This window comes from Drosophila obscura, unplaced genomic scaffold (genome assembly GCF_018151105.1).
Source record: "Drosophila obscura isolate BZ-5 IFL unplaced genomic scaffold, ASM1815110v1 contig_1, whole genome shotgun sequence".
NCBI lineage: Eukaryota > Metazoa > Arthropoda > Insecta > Diptera > Drosophilidae > Drosophila > Drosophila obscura.
Window position 1 is genome coordinate 7,517,784 of NW_024542679.1, and position 23,743 is coordinate 7,541,526.

Genomic DNA, 23,743 nt, shown 5'->3' on the forward strand with positions numbered 1-23,743 from the left:
ACAGCCCCCCCCCCGAGTTATGTAGAGTTATGCCTGCCAGAACATTTGGATCATTTACTTCCAGTTATTTATGCCAGCCAAAACAGCTGGAAAGAGCATGCCAATTGCATATTCCCTTCCTTCCCTGAACAGAGTATTCCATTGTTCGCCCTGCATCTCCCTCACTCACTCGCTCACTCATCATCATCTTGTGAGCATATCAATAACAAAACTCTGGTCGGGCAGGTTTTACAGTTTAATGGCTCTCTCTCTTACTCCTGCTCTCTCTCACTCTTCTCGCTCGTTCTGTCTGTGTCTCTGCCTTAACTCTACGCGTAGGTTCTCACTCTCCACTCTCGACTTTAATTCTGCCTCTCCACAGTTCTATTGCGCGCTTCAACACCGTCAGTCGTCAGCCCCGTTGTCGTGTCGTGTTGTGGTCGCGTCCGTGTTTGCCGGTACAATTGCCCGTATCGTACAAGTGTAAAAACGTCTTTCTTTAATTAGCTATTGTTAACGTGTTCCGTTAGTTATTGCTCTTGTCCGTTGCGTTGCGTTCCTTCGTTCTTTCGTTCCTTCGTTATCAGTCGCGTCAGAGGGTGCTAATCGCTTTACGCTCGTGTTTCTCAAGTGCAATAGTAGTAAAGAACGTTCCGTTCCAAATACACGAGCATTACAGTCCAATTTTTGGTGGCTTAATCGCCTGCATCAATAAATTAATTAACGCTGTGGTTATCTGCACGTTCCACTTCAGTATATTTAAAGCATAAATTAATATAAGAGAGAACAGCCGCGTAAACAAAACAAAAAGGTAAGCGCAAGGCAAACAGAATTTGTGTACCCTCTTTCACTCGCACGCATTAATCTTTAGCGCTGCCCCCATCTCGCTCTCACGCACTTGTCAACATGACAGAGCGCATTGGACGAGGGAGAGAGAAAGTGCCACGCGAGAGTGCGGTGGCGGCACTTGACAAGATAAAGCAATAAACGAAAATTGCAACAAGTTTGCGCGATGATGTGTTCAACGCTTAAAAACAATTGCATTTTAAATTAATTAACAAGAAAAACGAAAAAAAGGAAAATCACGATGCACCCAGCACCAGCAGCAGCAGCATCAGAAAAAGAAAAAAAGAGAGCAGACAGCATCGCACAATGAGAGAAGAGCGACACGACGAGCTCAACTCAATTAAAACCTTCGTCAGCTTCGTCAGCCGGCAAAACGAAAGACAACAAAAAAAAAGATGAATTGCAAGAGAGTGCAAACACATGAAACAGCCAACAACAGCTACATTACATGCACAGCGTATATTTGTTAAGGGTGTGTCTTGGAGAGATGGAGCTCTTGCTGTAGGGACCAAAATTTGTACGCCAGTGGATTTGTTGTGCTGCATCCGAAAACAGGCAACCATTATTAGGTAGCTATCTGGTCAGGCCTCACCTTGTCTGAAATATACCTTGCACATACCGGTACTCGTTTTTTCAATCGCTTTTTGCTCATAATTCGGCAGTGATTACAACTATGATGTTTTTATTCTCACTCTCGCTCTCTCTCTCTCTCGATCTTTTTTGCTCGTGCTCTTTTTATTTGTGATGCTGTTTCTCTTTAGTGTTTATTTAGCTGTGTGTGTGGGAGTGTTTATGATTTTTATGGCACTTCCACGCGACTTAGCAAACTCCATAAACATTTATAGGTAAACCAATTACGATGCACACAGCAGAGCACAGAACAGCACAGCACAGGCACTCGGTATCACTTTTCACTCAACTGTATTATTTTTATGGAATTACTTGACATATGGCAAGTGCAGCAGCAGCACTCTGTCTGTTTTCATATTTAATGCGTAATGAAATAGAAATTTGAGCTGATGTGAAATTGGAATTGAGAGCGGAAATTGTGCTGTTAGAATTTGATGTGACTCCCACAAAGATTGCTGCCACCAGGCAGGCGGGCACGGTACGGCACACACTGCAGCAGAGTGAGCAGCCAGCCGGTTGGCTTGACAACGTTTTCCCCATTTTGGCCAAAAGACCCCCATTCAAATATTCCCTCTGTCTATCAGAGCAATATTTCTGCTTATGGCACCTGGCAATACACTTTCCTCTCTCTCTCTCTCTCTCTCTTCGCTATTTCTCGAAACATCGAATCATCAAAATTGCATTGGAAACTATTTCAACTTTTGCTCAACAGAGCAGGGAGGAGGGTGGGTGGTAGAGGAAAGCCTTGTCCGGGACTTGGTGTTAGTTGGCTGCCAACTGCAAAGTGGGGGGAGAGTGTAGTGGGGGAGGCACTCTTAAAAATTCATGAGTGCGAAAAGCCACAGAACGAAGAGTGGGCGAAAGAGCAGCTGAAAGGAAGAGCCAAAGTTTCGACAAGCAAACAAAAATCATAACGGAAGGATTCCCAGTGCTGTGCTGTGCCGTGCCGTGCTGTTCCACCTGCCATCCCACTGCCTCCACCACCCTCTCTGTTACGTTACTCTTTTCCTCTTGCTCTCTGTTTTCTCTTTATGGGAATGGCCATCATAGAAATGAATGTTTATTGAAAGACAATGTCATAGCAGCAGCACTGCTCGGAAAGAGGAAAAGGGGGAGCAGGGAAAAGCAACGGAACTCGCGACCAGAGGAACCTCAGGAATGGAATGGCATGAAATGTGAGTGCTGGTCCCTGTGCTCATATGCATAGGCTGGGAGGGGAGTGGGACTGAGGGCTGCCTGGCTGCCTGTCACTACAGTGGAGTCTCTCTATATAATGAAAGAACTTAATCTATGCAGGAACCACAGAGAGAGAGAGAGAGGTGAGGGCAGAGTGGTTGGTGGAATTCCCTGATGATTTCCACTGTAGGCAAATCCGAGTGATTGGACAGCGGCTCCCTGGGTTCTTTCCGTTCCTTCTTCGCTTGTCGCCCGACAACAAAATAACAAAACTGCAGTGCAAGAAAACAACTGCAGAATACCAATACGAAACAAGGCAGAGGATGAGACAAAGCCAGAGAGAGAGAGAGAGGAGTCTGGGCGGAGGGGAGGGACTTTTGCTTTTCATTCATACGAAATTACCTGCGGCCAAGAGCTTAATGCCAGTTGGACTGCAAAATCCACTTAGGAAGTTGATACAATCAGTTTTCTCTCCCTCTCTCACTCCCAACCCAGAGAGCGTGGAAGAGGGAGAGTGCCGCATGCCATCCCCCCTGTGTGGCCTGCATGGGCTGTGGCATGTGGCATGCGGTTCTGTGGATGGATCCCCATGGTAGGGATGTGGATGTGTGGCCTGTAGGATGGATTCATTAAAACGAATTGCAAGTTTTACGGAACGGCCTCTCGGCCATAGGACGCAGTGGCGTTCCTGCTTCCTGCATATGCATCTCCCCCTCTCTCTCTCTCACTCTGCCCCCACTTCTTTCCCCTTCTCGTTCTGTGTGTTTGGTGCAAGTTGTGTTTTTGGGGTTTTGTTTCGGGAACTCATTGACGTGCAACATATACGAGTACAGGGTACGGGGTACTGGTGGGGGGGTAGGCAAACCAAAGGCTGCTGCTGCTGCTCCTACTACTGTGGTGGCTGTTGCTGTTGCTGCTGCTGTTGCTGCTGCTGTTGCTGCTGCTGTTGCCTCTGGGGTTCTCTAGGTTCTGTTTTGTGCCGCAAAGTATGCACCGGCTGCTGCTGCTGCTGCTGTTGGTTGCATGTGCAACCCCCTCTCGCCTTATCCCCAGAGGGTAACAAATGAAATTTTCGGTCAGGGCTTTGCCGTATTTTCGGGTTTTTCATCCTCAAACATTTGCCACAAGTGGAAAATGCATTAAAAAGTGCAAAATTAACTGGAGAATAGTCCGGGGCCAGGGCCAGGGCTGGAGGGGCTGCTGCTGCTGCTGCAAATGATGATGATGATCAGCCCCTAAAAGCTTGTCCCCTAATTAGGGGGAAAGAGGTATCCCCCCCACCACACACACACACACACACTCGCCTCTTGGAGTTTAATTTCCATTCGTAAAAGCCAGAATTCGAGCTACGTTCGCTGTTAATTATTTATGCTTTATATTTAAATGCGGAGATTAGATGGGTGGGGGAAAGCCACCTCTAAATGTGTCTGAAAGGGAGAACTGAACCTTCGCTTCAGTTTGAAGTGGAAGGAAGCTCCAGGATGCAGTGGAGCAGTGGGGCTGGGTGGCAGGAGATGGGAACTATACTTCCGCATTGGGAAAAAGGCATAAAGCATACATACATACATACATATGAATGTATGCGTACAACCGACAGATTCAAAGGGAGAGCCAGAAGCAGAAGCAGAGACATAGAAGAGGCACACACAGAGATAGACACTGGGTGGGGGGAGTGGAGTGGAGTGGAGTGGAGCGGGGAGGCATAGGCATAGGCATACATTTCCACAGACAAACAAAAACGTGGAGAGATTGGAGCGGAGTGGAGTGGAGTGCAAACGAAAGCCCAAGTCTCGCCAGCGACTCGACTCGACTCAACTCGACTCGAACTCCGTAGTCCGTGCCCGTGTCTGTGTCCGTGTCCGTAGTCTGTGTCCGTAGTCTGTGTCCGTGTAACATGTTAATGAACTGCAGGAACGGAACGGAACGAAACGGAGGAACCAACTCTGGTGTTTGCACAGAACTTAGTGTAATGTAATCCCCAGGATCCAGGATGGAAGCAGCAGAAGGACCCCACACACACACAGCTACGACTCCTTCGGCCTTCTGCCTTCTGCCTCCTGCCTGCTGAATGTGTCGAATGTTACGCCAAGGAGTAACTTTGACATTTACCCATTCAAGGCGGCTTATGAGTGCCACAACATAGAGGGATGGCAGCGGGGTGGGGCGGGTAGGGGAGGGTGATGTGTGGCAAGTGGCATGTGGCATGTAGGGGATGCTGTGATAGAAATTGCCTTATGGGCTATAGCCATAGCCCTGGCCACAAAACTGCGAGTCAAAGTGCGACACTGGGGGGGATATGGGATGGGTCGGCATGGAACGGTGGACGGGGACGGGGAAGGGTGTGGAAGAGTGGCAGAAGGTTGCATAGAAAAAGAGTTTTCATGCAAGGATTTTCAGCTGCTGCTGTTGTGGTGCACAAGGGAGGCGAGGGACTTGGAGTGCGAGTGGGAGTGGGACTGAGTGTGGAGGTGGAGTGCCTTGCCATTGAAGAACTTGCATCATGAGGTGGAAAATTAAATTGCATTTAAGGCAATTGACAGACCAAGAGGAGACCGACCACACGCACCCACACACCCACACGGGTGTGTGATGAATGGGCGAGGAGGCAGGCATGTCCATGCCCCTGCCCCTTCCTATCCCGCTGCAGCAGAAAGTTTAGAGAATATTCTATGGAGAGAAAGGAACCTTAAAGACTTTCCGAGGCAAGTGGAGTGGCATGACGGGGGTTGGGTGGCATGCAACATGAATGCATGAATAATTATTCATATTTTGTTGGCCAAAAAGTTGTGTGGGAGAGGCAGTGGGCAATGGGGAGGGGGAACAAAAAGACAGGAGACAAGCGTCCAGGGCCACTTGCTGCACTTGCACTTTGCACTGCTGCAGTGGGAGTCGGAGTGGGAGTGGGAGTTGGAGTCGGAGTGGCAGTGTCAGTGTCGTATTAATTTAGTCAAGTTGCCACTTAAATTGTGGCACGACAACTGGAAACTGGAAAGAGAGGCAGTGGCAGGAGGCAGAGGAGTGCAGGAGAATGCAGAATGGATGACGAAGTGACGTTAAATGTGCAAAATGGCACTGGTGCCACACTATCTCTCTCTCTCCTTCCCTGTCTTGTCACTCCCTTCTTACCCTCTCTCTCTCTCTTGCTCTCTCTTTCTCTGTTTCTCTGAAATTTGCATACGATTTGCATGGCTATTAAGTTTTTGCGGCTAAAATGTCACAGACTTTTTGTCAGCCTGTCTGCTGTCTGCTGTCTTTGCCATGCCCCAAAAGTATCCCCAGCCAGCCAAGGAGAGAGAGAGTTGCCCCTAATGATTACAAATTGTGGGGCAGGCTGTGTGGCAGTGGTGGCACTTTTAATAACGCGCCACAAAAACGTAATAAATATGCAACAAAAGGGATCTAAAAGCGGCTTTAATGCATTTGCTGCTGCGATTAATATTAATTTCAACTTGCAACAGCAACAGCAGAGGCAGTGGCAGTGGCAGGAGGCGGGTGCAACGATGCAGATCCCTTAGATGAAGATGAAGTTGAGGCTGTTGGCTGTTGGCTGTGGCTGTGGCACACTGCTGACGCAGGCTGATGGAGACGGATAAAGACGCGCGCGCGAGGACAATGCCAATGATAGAGAGAGAGAGAGAGAGAGCGAAAGGAGGACCGCAACCAGCACCACATTATGCGCATCATTAGCCCCATTTCTCTAGCCGTTGTACACTGCGAGAAATAGAGACTGAGAAATTATAGTATTTCCGGTTTTCCCCTTGCTCCCCTCTGCACTGCATTCTCTCTTCCATTCCACATGCAATTTTCCAGTTCATTTCCACGAGGCAAAGCATTTTCTTTGCATTCCGCTTGCATTCCACTGCTCAGATCCTCAGAGCCTCGTCGCTGCTGCCATCTGATGCCTCTTGATGCTGCCCCTTATTGCTGCTGCTGCTGCCGGCCTGCCGCCTCCTCTCGCTGCCATCTGAAGATAATCAGATTCTAATTGGCATCCATGACTGTGGCATGCCCCCCAATTTGATATTCTAGCTTTCGACTTGTACATTTTCCAAACGTATATTTCATCTCGCACATATTAGACATTTCCCCCTAAACATTTTCCCTTGATTTTAGCCACATTTGCATATTCATTTCCATCAGAGGAAGCGCCACAGGCGGAGAAGGAGGCAGTGGCGTGTGAGGCATGTGTGGCATGTGGAAAACTATCAAATTCATGGAGTAATTAACGAAACTATGAAAGGGATGGAAGCCAAGGAATGAAGGGATAGAAGGGATGGATATGGAATGGTGGAAAGGATGAAGGATAGATGGATGAAGAATGGATGGATGGATAGATGAATGTTGCTGGCTCTGAACCTATCCTTTTTGGTGTACATTTCGGTGGCGTCCCTAAAAATAGAATTTAATTTGACTTTTAGCAGCAGTGTTGGTGGGGGGGGCAGCAGCACCAGCAGCCATACACACCTGTCTGTGGGGACGCAGGAGAGAGACACTCGCTGTGGCAGGGCAGCCACACATCAGCGGAGCAGTGGCAGACAGTAAAGAGGGGAGTAACAGTAAACGATGTAGCGATGATCTGCTAACGCAACTTTCACAGTCTGAAAAGCGACTCAATTTAATGCTGGCATCTACACAAAGTTTTTTTGCACAGTGGAGAAGAGTTTAAAGTGCGATTAAAACCACAACAAAAGAGAGCAGAAGAAGAGCGAGAAGAGAGAGGGAGAGAGAGATGGGCAGGAGAAAAGCTAATGGAAGCAAGCGATTAGTGGCTGGCTAATCGGATATATTAACTTTAAAAACACAGTAAAACTTTAAAGCGGAAGAGCCAGAGAGTGAGTGAGAGAGAGAGCGTGAGAGAGCGGTGAGAACCTTCTTACAGGGGGGAAAACACACAAAGGATTCACTTTTGACTCCACTTTTCCACGCTGAGTCTTCTGCCACTTTTACCTTCTGCTTTGCCTCCTCAGTTTTCTACTTTTACTCAATGAGTTTTTTTTCTACTCTCTTTGCAGCTCCCTCTGCCCCCCACACACACACACCCCGCCCACCTGGTGGCTGCACGCTGCACGGTCCACGGTGCACGGTCCACGGTGCAACGGCAAACGGAAAAATTAATTTATGGCATTAAAAATGAATATTTTCTAGCAGTTTTTAACATTTGCCAGAACTGCTGCTAGAAAGGAGAGAGAGAGAGAGAGAGAGCGAGGCAAGAGGTGGAGCCTTGCAACCGTAGAAGGATTCCCTGCCACATAAGCAGCAACAGCAACAACAGCATCTGAGGCGGAGGATAACGCAAGGATAATTCGCCAGCTCTTTGCCCCCGAAATGGATTTCCTATGGATAAACGTAAGTCGCTCTTTCGCTCTCTTCCACTTTCTTTCTTTTGTTGCCCCACCAAAAACTTATAAAGATTTAAGTGCCACACATCACTCTTAATGTTGCATATGCCGCATATCCATGTCCGGATGCGTATGCGTAATATTTCATGCATTAAGTTCTCGCTTTCGCGTTGTTTCGTGCGGGGAAAAGTGATTTTAATGTGAGATCGTTAAAGAAGTTCACGGTGATGCATTGATGGATGGATTGCCTGCTGCCTGCTGCATGTTGCAGCTTGACTTTGCGGCTGGGCAATCATATTAATCATACGCCCCATGAACTGGGAGCCCTTGGGAAAGGTGGAAAGGCATGCAGCATGTGGGGCATGTGTGGCATGTGTGGCATGTGGCGCAAATGTGTGGACAAATAAACACAGGCGATAATCTACGAGGCAAACTTTGGGCTGGCATCAAGGGGATGCGTGGGAGGCAGAGAAAACAATGGAAGGGCATCGAAGATGCGAGAATGGAGGAAGAGAGACAACGCCTCTGCAGAAGGACGAGGAGATGCCTCGAAGGAGAGGCTGGAGCAACTGTTGTCTTAACAGCTGCCCGCATTGTCAATACTCTCTGGCAGAAGGGAGCGGGGCGACATAGACACAAGCCCCAAACGATAAGAGTAGCCACAGTGGGACGACTCCAATGGAAGATTCAATGGCTTAAATCCAGTTCTGAGGGAAGTTCCCCATAAATGGTGGGAAATTTCCAAACTTTTGAAAGAGTAAAAGATGTGAAAATGCAGGACTCCATCTGCCAGTTGGTTTTCCTCGATTTGCTGGGACTTTTCTATGCAGCAATAGTGGCTAGGTGCAATGGGTTTGTGCCCCACTGTGTGTGGGTGGCAATCCCTGTGGCAATCCTTGTGGGAATCCTCTTGGGGTGTTTATCACTTTTGGGGCTCTATCCAGAGCAGAGGCTGCTGCTGCTGCTTCTGCTGCTTCCTCTAATGCTGTGCTGTTGCTTCTATTGATGTTGCTTCTGTTGTGGCATGCTGTTGCCATTGAGTTGAGAGCTGATTGTCAAGTGCTTGTCCCAAACACAGGGCTTATCCACACACAGCAGAGCCCATCCCTTCGACACTCAATATTTGGTTGAGCAAACCTGATGAAAGTATCCATCGAATGAAGGGAGGGACAGTGGGAGGGAGGAAGGTGGAGGGGCAGATCAGATACACAATGAATGCTGCTGCACATATTCAAGTATTCAAGTGCATTTAAGCAGCAATAATATTCTGCGGTGAGCAGAGACAAAAGCCTATTAATGAACATGCAACAATAGAAACTACGATGGAGATACTGCAATGAAGGTGTATCTGTGTGTGTGTGTGTATCTGTGTGTGTGTGAATGCATCAATGCAATGTGTGTGTTTGTGTTTGAGGCAGGCTCTTTTATTTTGCATTTAATCAATCATTTAATCATTGATTAAAGCATTTAGCTCAAAACAAAAGCCTCCTTTAAATGGCCGCATTAAACGGCTTTTCATGGGCGGAAAAGCGTGTGAGGTGGAATGCACATGCATGCGATTGGGCAATGCCCCAGAGGCAGTGAGAGGTGGGAAAATATTCCGGAAAACGCATTGTTTTCCCCTGCCATCACAGCCGCCCCCCCGCCCTTTGTTTTTGCGGTTAATTGAATTTTAAATTTTATTCCCGTTCTTCGAGGACACGAAGGGACGACATCAAGGACTCTTCTGATTAGGCGGACGGCGGACGGCCCCTCATGAATTAATAAGTTTTCAATTTTCCCCCGGACGATGATTTGATTTCGCTGTCGAGACAAAAGGAAAATGGGAAATGCCAAAGGAAAACGGCCATCAATGGGAGCCAAAATGAAGTCTGGGGATTGCATAATGTTTCCAGTGGTCAAGGGGGAGACAGGGGTACAGTGTGGGAGTGTGGTGCATGCAACCGCAAACATGCACAAGATTGGAGGCCACTTTTCATAACTTGCCGCTCCCCAACAACAAGAAGCAGCAGCAGCAGCACGAGGCACGAGGCACAAGACGCAAGGCAAAACTTTTTTTGTATTTTGTCAATGGCCAAGAAGGAGCCTCAAAGTCAGAGTGAACAGAAAGAGCCTTGCAACACACACACACACACACACACACACAGACAGTGCCACATGTGAATAAACTGCTCTATGCACTTGCCACACACACACACACACTGCCACATGGCTGACTGCTTGCGTCATCAGCAGCAGCAGCAGCAGCAGCAGCAGCAGCATCGTCAGTGTGGAGTCCGTCTCTCCATCTCTCAGGCTTTCATTCAGCCTTGGCATGCAGTCAAAACGCAGAAGTAGCACCAGCAGCTGCCCCCTGCGCCTTGCCCCTTGCCCCAGCAACTATTTTTCTATGTCAGGAGCAGAAATAATGATTGGTGGGGCAGGGACACGGGGCATCATTTGAGGCCAGAAGCAGAAGTAGAAGCAGAAGCAGACCGACCACCAGCCAGACCACGAGACAAGCGACAAGAGACAGGGCCAAAGCCAAACGAAGCATCCGAGCGGACGCAACGGCTGCCCCCCAGACGCAATTGTAGTGCAAGGCACATGACAATGGAAGGGTAGGGCAGAAGCAGACTATTTAGACTTTTTGGAGTGGACTAAAAATAAGCTAGAGATGTTGGAATTCTCTTAGCAAATTTATGAAGATATTTCTTGATATAAGAACATATTTCTATTAGTTGAAAACTTTCTAGAAATGTTTGACAATCGATTGAAAATTCCTTGAAGATAAATCTCAAGCTTTTTCCATGGATATATCGTATCTAAAGGATCCCAAGAGATCTTTATTCTCACTTTAAGTGCACGTATTTGGGTGTCCCAAGAGCAGGGACCTGTGTGTCCAACCCTTTATTGAATCTACCTTGCGCTGTGGACAGAGGCCATTGGGGAGATGTCATCAACTTTAGTTTGGCCTCTTCCCTTGTCCTCCTGCCTTCCACTACTTCTCTTCTCTTCCCTTTACTTTTCTTCCCTCTATTTCTCTTGTCTCCTCTCCTCTCCTCACCCCTCCGCCGCTGCTGCTGCTGCAAAGGCAAACAAAAAGCTTAACCTCAGCACAAATTTAAGCAAATATTTGCTGCCAAAGCCTCTGCATCCTGCATCTCTTGCATCTCCCTCTGTCCCTTGCTGTCTGTCGTGTGGTGTCTTTCTACTCCTACTCCTCCTCCTCCTCCCCCACCACTTCCGAAGGCAACTCCATGTCGTCGTCGTCCATCCTCATTGATGCAATTGAAGCCGGAAGCAGTTTATTTTTATCTTCATCCTGCTCTGCTTTTGCTGCTGCTGCGGCGTCAGCAATCCTCCATCCAAAAGCAGGTGTAAGTGTAGGGGCCATGGACATCCCACATGGGCAAAGGAGGTGGCTGCATGAACACCCATTCCACATAGAGAGAGAGAGGGAGAGAAGCGGAGGCATCCCTCAGAGCAAAGAAAGTGGCATTCATGGGCAGATGGGGCGCATGATGCATGCACGGATTTTAATCGCTTAAATGCCAAAAGGGAAATGATGCACCACCACCACCGCATGCCCCTGCCCCATGCCATGTACAGGGGTGGGCGAACAGGCGCTAGGGATCTGCTGGAATTACAGAGGAGCAGCCGCCGCCGTCGCCGCCGCAGCAGAACTAATGATGCGAAAAATGTTTACAAATCATTTTGTCAATATACTCGTACTCGGTGGGAGTAAAAGGGGGAGACAACTACAGACGACGATGATGGGGCTGAGGCTGAGGCTCGCTTCTGACGAGGATACACTCGCAGGCCGTAGGGATGTGGCCGTAAATGTGGCCAAGGGATGTGCCTACGGAGTGAAAGGATGTGGCAGGAGGGGATTCAGCTCTTCCTCCGTTTCGTGGCAGAGAAGAGGCCCATAATTTGCCATCACATTTCTTGCATTCATCGACAGGGCTGCTGAGGCAGTGGCGCACTTGGGGGGCGAGAGATGGCGGCCATGAAAAGGTCATTAGTGTATGCGTGTATGCACACACACACACACACACACACAGTGGCCAAATACTCACTGTATGTGTGTGTGACACAAATGGCCATTCAATGGGAAGCCACAAGAGAGGGAAAGAGTAGAAGAGCGTGGTAGTAGGGGGTGGGGGGGGGACATACCAATAGCCGAAAGCCAAAGCCAAAGCCATAGCAGGGCGCCTTCTGCTTTTGCTTCTCCTGCCACCTTGCCACCTTGCCACATGCTTGTTTTTTCCACAACATTAACGCAAATTGCAAATAATAAAAATTCAAAATATTCCCAGCGCCCCGCAACCCACTTTCTGAAACGGTTGAACGGTATAAAAAGGCAGCTGCTGCTGCTGCTGCTGTTGCACGTGTGTTAGTGCTAGGGGCAGCAGCAGGAATAAAGGAAGAACCACAAGAACATGGAGCAGCGGGAAGGAGTGGCCATTGGGGCATGGAACACACATTTATCGCACAGCCAGCGAAGCATTTTTTAAGTGGGATACAAAAAGAAGGGGAAAACGGAAGGCAAATGGAAGGAAAATGGCATCACATTTGAGGCTTCCCTTCGATTGGGCAACCTTTTATTGAGCTTTGATTGATCCTCCGCTGCTGTCTTTAATGGAAGCTCACCTTTGGCACCTTGTGCGGCATGTAGCACGCAGCGTGCCACAACAGGGTGCATAGCGGAATGTCTTTCGGTCCTTCCGCTGCTGCTGCTGCTCCTGCTGCCGCTGCGGTGCCTCCTTTCGAACCAAAATGCAAAAATCTATTTTATTCAGAGGCACGCACCACATACACTTAGCCATACACATACACATACATATGTACATATGTATGTGGGTATGCATGGGTTTTCCTTTTCGCCTAGGTTTTCTTCGTTTTTCCAGAGTTTTCTCCAGGCTTTTCTGTACTTCTCTGCGTCTCTACTCTTGCTGTGTGTTTGTCGAGGCGTTGCTTTTGTGTATGCAGCGATGCATGCAACGCCCATCCTTGGACTCGGACCTGGACCCAGCCCCCCCCTACCAAGCCCCCGTGTGGCACACAATTTATGTGCGAAATATGGCGCCCGCACTGCCGCACATACCTTTTTACCATTTGCCTTTACCATTTGCCTTTGCCTTCCCCTTTTTCTTACCCTTTCTCCACGTCTCATTTTTCGGAATTAAAAGCTTTTCCATGCTCCATGCTCCTGGTGGTCCCTTTTGGGGCAACGGCAACCCCAAACGCACAATAAACCATAGTTTTTAAGCATCCCCAAAGACCACATCTCTCTCTCTCTTGCTCTGTATCTCTCTGTAACATTCTCTCTCTCTCTCTCTCTCTATATTAACGATAATTTCTCTCTCCTCTTCTCTTCTGTTCTGTGGAAAAGCCTGCCAGATCAATGACATGGCGACCATTGGTGACATATCATCGATGATCATCTCACCGCCGACGTCTTCCATTTCGAACGATCAAGATCCGTTTGGACAGCTGCCACCGCTACCACCGCCACTGCGTTCCACCCAAGTGCTGCAGCCATTGAGCGTATTTCCAGGTGTGCCAACTGCCTGCCACAGAATGTTGCATATTCTGTCTATTTGTTGTTGTTGCCTGCCGTTTCTTTCTTTATTGTATTTCCGTATTTTATTCCATTTTATTTTATTTGTTTTTTGTTTTTTTTTTGTGTAGAGATTTTTGTGCCCCATTATAAAGTTTGTGTTGCATGCACCAGTTTGTTGCTGCTGCTGCTGCACTTACGGACTCTGATTTTATTTGTTGCTTTCCCTGCTGCTGTTTCTATCATTTTTTCACCTCCCCCCATGCTCCATGCCCCATTTTCCCTTGCATTTTCAGCCCCATTTTTCCAATTGATTGCAACTTTAATTGGTGTGTAGATTGGGGCTACTCGATTCGATTGCCCTTTTGTATTGGATTTTAGTTGTATTTCTGGTTTTATTTTTAGTTTCTTTTCTCTATAAAACCCCTCACACACACACACACACACACTGCTACACCCACCTGAACTTTAAAACTCTGACGCACAAACACACACTGCTACACTGCTCCCCCTACACGGTCGTACACTCGTCCCACAATTTCGTGCTATACATTGGATCCATTTGAAGCACATTTCCATTCATATTAGCGTACTTGGGATTGAATACCCTTCAATATTCTTTCAAATATTTAAGTTGAAAAATATTTGAGTAGTTTTCAAAAAAATTAAAGTATTTTTTTTATTTTCAAGCATTAAATCAGTGATTTTTGTTGGTATTCATCGTTTAAACATCCCAAATGGCTTCTGGCGAATATAGCCTTTCGCTTATGGGAGCAACGATGCTAGTGGAAACTCCTCGGTAGACCCCTCATGGGTCCAGCACACACCTGAAGCACAGAACCCACCGCTACACTCGTCTCGTACTACACTATTCCACAAAACACGCACATACATATATGTACATTCCCCATCGTACACTTTTTGGTGTCTGCCCCACCCTTCAACTTTTTTGCAAACAACAGCAGAAGCACCACTCATTCAGTCAGTCAGTCAGTCAGTCTATCAATCAAACAATCAATCAGCCAAATATCTCTATCGTTCCCTCACATTTCAAATCAACTCTTTTTCTATCTCTCTCTCTCTCTCTTTCTCTCTCTATATGTACTAAAAGTTCTATATATTTGCCTAATGTTTGTATTGCCAATTTTTGATAACAACTTTTTATTTGTATTGCCTTGCCCCCCCCCCCCCGCTCTGCTGTTCCCACCCCCTTTCAACCCATTAAAACATGAAAACTTCACTGAAGCTTTCGCCTGTATTTTTCCCTGATCTCTCTCTCTTTTTGAGTGCGTGTGTTTTTTGAAGCTGTGTTTTCTTTAGAGCGAAAAAACAGCGGAATGTGTTTTTTGCAGTTGTGCTTTTTTCAGGCTGTTTTTTTTAGCCAATTGTTCCCCCCTGTTAAGACTTTTTGTGCCGTTGAAACACCAAAAATTGTATGAAAATGAACAATCAAAATGTGATAACAACTACAATGATGTTTGTGTGCTCTCTTCTTTCAATCTTCACGAATATAACACGAACAACAATCTATCGCCCCCAACGAACAACAATCTATCCACAACGAACTGCAACAACTTTAACTAAACCAAAAACAACCACAAAATGTTTATATGACCACCAAATCTTGACAAACTAAATATTCGCTTTGATTTTATATATTTTTTTTTGTTATTCTATTCTATTTATTATTCATTTTTATGATGCTTTTGGTGGTTTAATGTGTGATTTATTGTGTTTATAGAGTGAGTTTCATTAATAAGAGATTTCTGATCATTTTTGGTGGCTTTACTTTTATTAATTTGTGACTCTGAGAATTTGTTTTGAATTTTTGGTGATTTTTTGGTTGTGTTCTAACAATATTTTGTGTCTACAGAGGGAGTATTAGAGTTACCAAAGGAATAGATTTCTATTTTTATGGCATATATTTTTATTATTTCGAGTGTTTTCGGATCTTTGTTTTGTTATTTTTATTGGGTTCCTTGTGTGTCTAGAGTTTTTTATATTTTCTATATGGAATATTGTGTTTACAAAGTGTTTATTCGCGTTAACATAAGACAATAACAATCTTTATTGTTTTTGATATTATTTCTAAATATTTTAAAACTTATTTATGGTAAATATTTGCTATTCCGATTGATTTTCGTTTAAGTTTCGGTTCAGTTTGCGCTTCTTTTCTTGTGTTTTGTGTATAAAAATGTGTTGAAATCTAAAGCCTTAAACGGTTTTATGTCTGGTGTTTCCTAAATCTAAACTCCATCCATACCTCCCCCCCTACCGATCCGATACACACATCGATCGATCCACAATCCAGTGTCCAATTTGAGCGAAGATTCCTACGATTATGTGTTTGGTGGTCGACGTAAGAATCCGCCCTCAACAACGTCACAACAACTCAAGCTGACATCACCGCCAGTACGATTGCGACCAGAAGGTAAGAATATTTATTAGTTAATATATTAATATATATATATATATATTTATGTCCTATGTAGACGCCTATCGTGGTGGTGCAGAGAATATACAAAACAACGGCCGTTTCTATCGTCATTCGTTTAGCTATGCCCCCAAGCGGCAGCGCCACACCTCCTCCTCGAGTCGGGATGATCGTGATCGTGAATCGAGATTGAGATGTCATGGAGAGGACGAGGCCACATTGCGCCAATTGCTGCTCGAGTATGTATCTCTCTCGCTCTCTAACTCCACCTCTTTGTATATTTTATTTAACCTATAGCACCGCCCACCCCCCCTCTGACCACTGTTGTATGCCCCAAATAATGCCTCATTAAGGGTCATTAATTTTGTTGGCTGGCAGTGTTTGGAGGAGGTTGGGAGCCATAAATATCTGCCGCAAATAAACAGCAATTTTATTTGCGTGGAATTTTTGTTTAATTTATGAAAACAATTAATGTTTTTCTATGTTCAAATATTTAATTTTAATTTCAAATGTAATTTCGGGCCTTCTTTTTGTATGTGCGAAAATATATAGCTGTATCTGTTTCTATGTATATGTACTATGATCCACTATGTTTCTCCATTCCTTTAACAGATTTGTGTTCATTTAAGTGTGTTCCTCCTGTGTGTCCTTTAGACTACTCTCTTCTGTCAATTATTCATTGAGAGAGCGCATTGAGATTGAGGGGCATCATCCATTGCCCATTGTGTGTGTTGTGTGTTGTTTCTGATACCCTAGAAAACGTACCCCTACGAACAAAAAAACCTACGGGCACATACGACATTCACCAATAAGAAAAAAAAAAAAACTAAATCAAAAACGAGAGAGAAAGGCAAAAGCAACGAACCAATCACTATATCTAATATATATACATATATACAAAATCTAAAAATAAAGATAATTAGCAACTAAAATATATAAAACAACGGAGCAGAGATAAGCATAAAAAGCCAGCAGCAAAATGATGGGCACAATGCCACCCAGGTACATATCCATATCCACATTCCGCTTACTAGCATAACTAACTAGCATAAACACTAACTAACATCCATTTAATTAATCACTAACTAACGTATAATCGATCGCATCATAATGTGCAGCAGCATTCGAACATCACTCATGCATACGCGTCACGCATTCACGAGTTATTTTCCATTCATTCACTCACTCATTCATTCATGGCTAAATCTGTCGCATCTGCTTCTGTTTCCGTTTCGGAATCTGATTTGTGTTCGTGTGTGTGTGTATTTGTTAAATCTGTAAAATATTGCAAAATTAAATTAGTGCTTTAATTAATTTTTTGTGCAATTTTAAAATTTGTTTGCTGTCATTCATTTATTTGTTGGTTTATTTTTCGGTCACTCCGTCACTTTTATCGGTACGTGTCACTTCTTTTGTTGCTCAGCAAAAACCGCAATCACACACGAAAAAAACTGTCATAAAATGTCACCAGAGTTGATTGAGTGATTGAGTCAGTAAAAATAATGATTGTCCAACGCTCAGAATATTTTTATTTCCCATCAGAGCTGTTCTCGGTTTTATTCACATTTTTCAAAAGGTATATTAATGGGATTTCCTTTAGAATTTCCTAAGATATGTTTAGAAGAAGTAGAATAATGATAACCTATTATTTCTTATACATAAATTGTTTTAATTTAATGTGAAATTTGTTGTGAAAATGAAATCGAGGACAGGCCTGCGAGTTGTTCTACCTTTAAAACATTTGGTAACATTTGGCAGCATACTTTTGGTGTTGCTGCAATTTAAGGCCAGACATTTTGGGGATGTCGCTAAAATTCAAAGCGCGGCTGCCGTTCTTCCATTTCTCTCACTCTGCCACCACACACACACACCATGTTCTACCCAATGTCTAGTATATGTATATGTATATGTGCTCTTTTGTCATCCACTTCATCCACCTTTCTGTCTGTGCCACTCTGCCACTGCCACTGCCACAACAACATGAACAACAACAACAACAACAACAACAACAACAACATGAACGATGCAGCCACTCGCAAAGTGGTTTGGTATTCACGCCACTCAATGAGTATGCAATTTAGTTCCAAAAACCAAATAAACTTCAATTAAATATCGAAATATTTTTGCTAATTTCCCCTCCCTCGCTCCACCCTGTCGTTGACTCTTTGTAATGTTTAATCCCCCTTTAACCTTTAACCCTTACTCTCTGCACTCTGCACTCTTCGCTCTCTCTCTCTATCTCTAGCTCTATCTCTGTTTTTGGCACTCAAATTGATTTGTTAATTATTCGAATATTTGCCACAACTCTGTCTCTCTATTTTCCATTTTCCATTTTCCATCTGCATGCAACATTCAATTAGTATTCAATTATGTGCAAAAGTATAAATTAAATTAGTTTTACCAATGAACATACATAAATATTCCCCAAAAGAGTGAGAAAGAGAGAAGGTGACCCCAGGAGAGGGTATATTCGAAGAGAGATGTGCGGCATCCCATGCAGTGCCCTCGAGGGGCAGCCGCAAACAGCAGACTGCCAGCTGCCTGCTGCCTGGGCTGTGTCATGTTTTTTATGACATGCCCAAAAGTGTTTGAGTGTCCATTAAGTCACACACACACACACACACACATGTGTACATACGCTCACCCACAGAGGAAAATCCATGTACAGTCATTGACAAACGTCCTCGCACAGGCAGTCAATCAGCATGCGGTTTTCTCCCTCTCTCTGGCGTCTCTCTCCTCTCTGCATGTCATCAAAGTTCATAATTAGCTCCATTCCCCACTCTGCCTCCTCCACTCTTACCATCCACTCCACTTTCCACTACCCCGTAGTCGTGATCCATCAGTCAGCCAGCAAGTCAGTCAATCAGCCAGTCAGTCACACAATATATTTTTCGGGATATATATCGCCACTCGTCAAAGCTGCCACCACACGTCTGCCGTATACGATGTGTTTTCAATCAAAAATCAGCAGAAATAAACCCCAGAAACGTAAAATCTGTCGAATGGTTAAGTAAATTAATTATAAAAGGCCATTTAAATGGTTAAATGAGAGCCATTCTCATGTATAAATGAGTGTCTGCAGTCGTTTGAAAACGCATCGTGTAACAATCTCCTAAATGTCGTTCATTTTGTTCTGGTTATCATTTTCAATTCGTTTGCTGCAATAAATTACTGCACACACAGTTTTTATGGTTTCAAAAACACCCAAAAAAAAAACAAAAAAAAAAAACAAAAAAATAGAAAAAAAAGAAAACCCCAAACTAATTGGCGTAACGGTCATTCCACCAACAAAATTAACAAAAAAAAAAAAAACGAACTAAAGAGGGAAAAAACTAACATGACAGTGAAAACCCCCAAGAAAAATTACATAATGTTTGTTGCTATCTTTGTTGCATCTTTGTTGTTGCCTCTTCACCCTCTCACATGTGAGGCAGGGGATGAGAGGAGACACGCCCTCTGCCCTCCTCCATCGCCACCGCCATTTGTTTTGTTTCCCATTGAACAACATTTTGCTTTTCTGCATATGTAAAATAACTCTATAATAATTTATAGAATTTATAGAAATTGAGGAATATCCCAACCGTAAAAAAACAATTGAGAAATTTCAGACAACAACAACAACAAAAAATCAACATCAAAATGAATGAATTATGCAAATCATAAAATATTGCTAGACCCTGGAAAATGAAATGAAAATCAACGCAACCGCAAATAAAATTGAAATTTAATTCAGAAACTGTGATGCCAGCAGAGCAGAATGCCACGAGCAGCAGCAATGCAGCAAATGAAATATGTTAGCGTTTGGTGAATGTCCTATATGCCAATTGGTTTATCCTACGTATCCGTATCCGCATCCGAACTATTCCCTATATCCCCCCAACAGATCTGATTCGATCTGTATTCCCCTTTCAATCTTTCAATCTGATCTGTTATTTATAATCGAATTATGATTTTAATTTATTTAATATATACCCTAAAAATGTATTCTGTGTGCCGTGAAATCTGAGACAAATATGACCTGTAACTGATGTTTCAATGAGCAGAAAATCCAACCTGTAACTGATTGGAAACGAAAGTGTCTCGTCTGAATGATGATGTGGAATGTATTCGTACTCCTTGACGTGTGTGGGGTTTTGCCTTGCCGACGAACATTGCTAATGTGATTGCAATCATCTGCCAAAAGATATAATCCGTAGAGGCCAAGCCCTGGCTTTTGTTTTAGAATTTTCACTCTTGTGACAAAATGAAGCGAAAACCGAACGAAAATGTGGGGCATGTGGGCATCCTTTTCCGAGGAAGCAAGCAAGTTGCACGTACTCGAGATTTTAATGAATGCAAATGCCAGGGACGGAAGGAAAACGCCGGGGAAAAGCGGAGAAAATTGGCAGAAAATTTATTAAATGCTCACGTATACAAATCCGTTATACAAAACCGAAAATTCCTGCAGCTGACAGAAGGACAAAACCGACAAGGGGACAAGGGGACAGCAGCCACAAGTACAGTTGTGTTGTGCGTTGCCAATACACATGTTGCAGGCAGTAGGCAGCAGGCAGTAGGACGGACAGTAGGCGATATCCTGGCAGATAGGATAGCAATTGTTTTCATTGAGAGAGAACAATAACTTGCCACAACAGGATGCCAGTAGATGCCAGCCGCCTCTCGGTATGTCCTCGGTTCTGGTTTCTAGGGTGTGCTGCCTGTCGGTTATGGGTTGGGGATTGGGGGTTGGGGGTTTGGGGTCTGGGGTTTCGGTTTCTGGTTTCGGTTTTCGGTTCCGCAACGCAACGTTCGCTGATGTATGCATAAAATAATCCTTTTATGCTCGGCAAAACAGTGTCCGTGCAAATGCAAAACAATAACAATACTAACGACAGCAGCAACAGCAGCAAAAGCAGCAGCAGTAGCAGATCCCCTGCTATCTCCGTGCCTCATCCGCATTAACATAATGCGGAGGAGCAGCAGCAGCAGCAGCAACTCGAGAGGCATGGCATGAACTTTGGTGTCCCGGGCCACGTGTCGTATGCGCATTGTGTGCAGCATCGCTACCCACCACATAGAATGTGGCATGGAGTTCTGGTGACTATAATTTCACGATTTACAGCAGGGCTATATGATTTTTAGCAGATGTTTGTGAAGCAGAAAAGGAAACGAAGCAGCATATTTCTGCTTATTTCTTTCTAAAAAAAATATAATTTTTTTTCCAACGCAAGTAGTGTAATATTTAAACTTGCAGGGTATCAAAAGCTTCGAGCTTCTAGGAGCAGCTTTTTGCCCATTGTTGCCATTTGATTTAGATGCGGGTTCGTTCGCTTGTGTTTTGTTTGCTGCATGTTTGGTTGTTTGCTTGTTTGCTTGTTGTACGAACAGCATTCTCTCCAACGCACAAAAAGCAGCCCGAATATGGATATATACTCGTGCTCGTGCTCGTACTCATACTCGTATCTGGGAGCCAAAAACTAATGCAAACAGCGCGCCAGCGATTTGTTTTCTCTGATGAAAATGTAAATCTGATGCATTCGATGTGCGGAGAGGGGATGGCGGGATCCTAAAATATAAACAGGATTAGAAATAGAACAAAAACGTAACCAAACAAAAGGGTGGAGCGGGCGGGGGGTATTGTATCTGTAATAAATGATGGTTGCCTCTCGGATGTGGCAAGAACTTAAAGGGATATAGCCCATGGCTCTGCAACGAATACGAGACCATCAATTTTTCATTCTTTCTGGATTCTACTTTGCCATTTCGACTTTCCCATTACTCTTGAGCCTTGGACCATAACGAAATATGCCAACAATTTAGTTTAAGTTACTTTTTTATGTACTTAGTGGACGTCGACTGCGACCGCCTGGCCCTGGCCCTGTCCTAGCTTTTGTTTTCGTATTTGTTGGTGGAACAACCCACTGCTTTTGCATCCTTTCGTGCTGCTCCTCCTTCGACTGCTTCGACTGCTTCTGCTGCCTCCCTTCCTGCTCATGTTTCGTGCTCTCCTTTTTTTTTGTTGTTGTTTCCTTTCGTTTGCTCTTGGACTTTTGCCACCAGAAACAGAAACAGAACCACAGCACAGCTCCGCAGCTGCACTCGCGCTTCAGCCCAAAAGCCAGGGCCTCCGCTGCAGAGCGCCAAGAAAGGAGCTGCTGCCTGACTGCTGTTGTATCTGGTGTGCGTTTTCCCCAGCTGCTTACACTGTTCCGCTGTTTTCCACTGCCTCCTTCCTTCCTTCCTCCATTTTTCCCACTATTTTCTGTTGCAGCGATTTCCCTGCCTCTTGATATTTATGTTGCTCCCCATGCCATTCCCCATTCCTCAATAATTGCATAGTTCAGTAAATTTTAATGCAAGCGGTCATAAATAATTTCGTTTTTCTGTGTGTTTCTTGCGAAATAAATTACGTATACGTACACGCTAAATAGCTCTATATACGATACAAATACCATATATATATATACATGTATTTACGTATATATACATATGTATGAATGTAGCAGGATTTCGGCCGAAATGAATGCCATGTAGCGTATCGTACGACTAAAGTGCATTTTCTACTTGATATTTTCTTAAACTCTGACTGCCACTGCCACTGGCACTGCGACTCCGCCTGCGACTGGACTGGACAACCTCAATCCACTTGCAACCCCGCTGCGTGCGTGACCTCTTGAACTGGAACTGTTGGAACTGAAACTGTGGCATGCCACTGTGTTTGCTGTGCAATTGAATTACATTTGTACATTGTGCAGTTTGCAAAAGCAAGTTAGCGTGATGAGCATGAATCTATCAGCGAAACTCGATGAGCTGCAGCGAGGCGATCGACACCTGGAGACGACAGTCGCCTTGTGCGAAATTCGCACCCAGCTCCAAGAGCTGACCAAATCCGTGGAGTCCTGCCAGAGTGAAGTCTCAGAGGTGATTGTCCCCCCCCCCCCCAGACATTATTCAACGAGAATATATATATATATATTTTTTATACTCTGTGAAACAGGTCAAACGTGATATGGTGGCCATCAAGCATGAACTGGACACCGTGCAGCAGGTGAAGGAGGAGATCGAGGAGCTGCGCGAATATGTCGACAGACTGGAGGAGCACACGCACCGACGGAAGCTAAGACTTTTAGAACAAGTTTGTAGCTTAAATTATTTGCCATGTTGTGTAATTAAATACTTGAATTTCATTTCTCTATCTCATGTACTACAAACCGAAATACACCACCAAAGAGCCAAAGAACCAAAAACCACCAACCACCACACACTTGTCACTTGTCCAATAAAACCATTCAGCCAAAACCCAACCACCCAACCACCCACCCACCAAGCCACTCTACCATCCAGTCATCTATGCCACAGAACCACCTTGCCACCCATCCATCCACATGTCACACGCTCCACACACACACACACACACCACACATCCACTGACAGCAGAAGCTGCTACCTGAAGGATGGAAATATATGTAAATATATCACAGATTTTGTGGTACCAGCTTCTGCACATGCCACAGACACACACACACACACAGACGGCTTTGTCATCAACGTACTTTATCTATGAATCTTTTGTGCCACAGCTCCATTAGCAGGAGATTTACTTTAGCGATTTCTTTTTAAGATTTCATCGTTAATTTTATACGAGATTTGTTTCGAATTAAGCCCTTCACTTATGGGAAATTCGATCAGCGAGTCTATGCACTCGGGCGATAAGTTTCCTTTCACTTTCAGACGATCTCCTGCTAGTGGAACAATGGTATTTTAATTATAATTTTATATTTGTGTTAAGTTTATAAGCGAAAAGCTATGAAA

At 44.8% G+C, this 23,743-nt stretch overlaps 1 protein-coding gene across 1 annotated transcript in view; it reads left to right on the plus strand.

Annotated features, from left to right (window-relative positions):
- Window positions 1-357: 357 nt before the first annotated feature.
- Window positions 358-23,743, plus strand: part of LOC111072230 (glucose transporter type 1) — a 36,027-nt gene continuing 12,641 nt past the window's right edge. Inside the window, 7 exon segments of the mRNA XM_041594596.1 lie at window positions 358-790; window positions 7,644-7,977; window positions 13,348-13,512; window positions 15,827-15,946; window positions 16,008-16,188; window positions 22,687-22,852; window positions 22,929-23,096. Coding sequence (XP_041450530.1) covers window positions 7,968-7,977; window positions 13,348-13,512; window positions 15,827-15,946; window positions 16,008-16,188; window positions 22,687-22,852; window positions 22,929-23,096 — 810 coding nt within the window. The 5' untranslated portion in view covers window positions 358-790; window positions 7,644-7,967.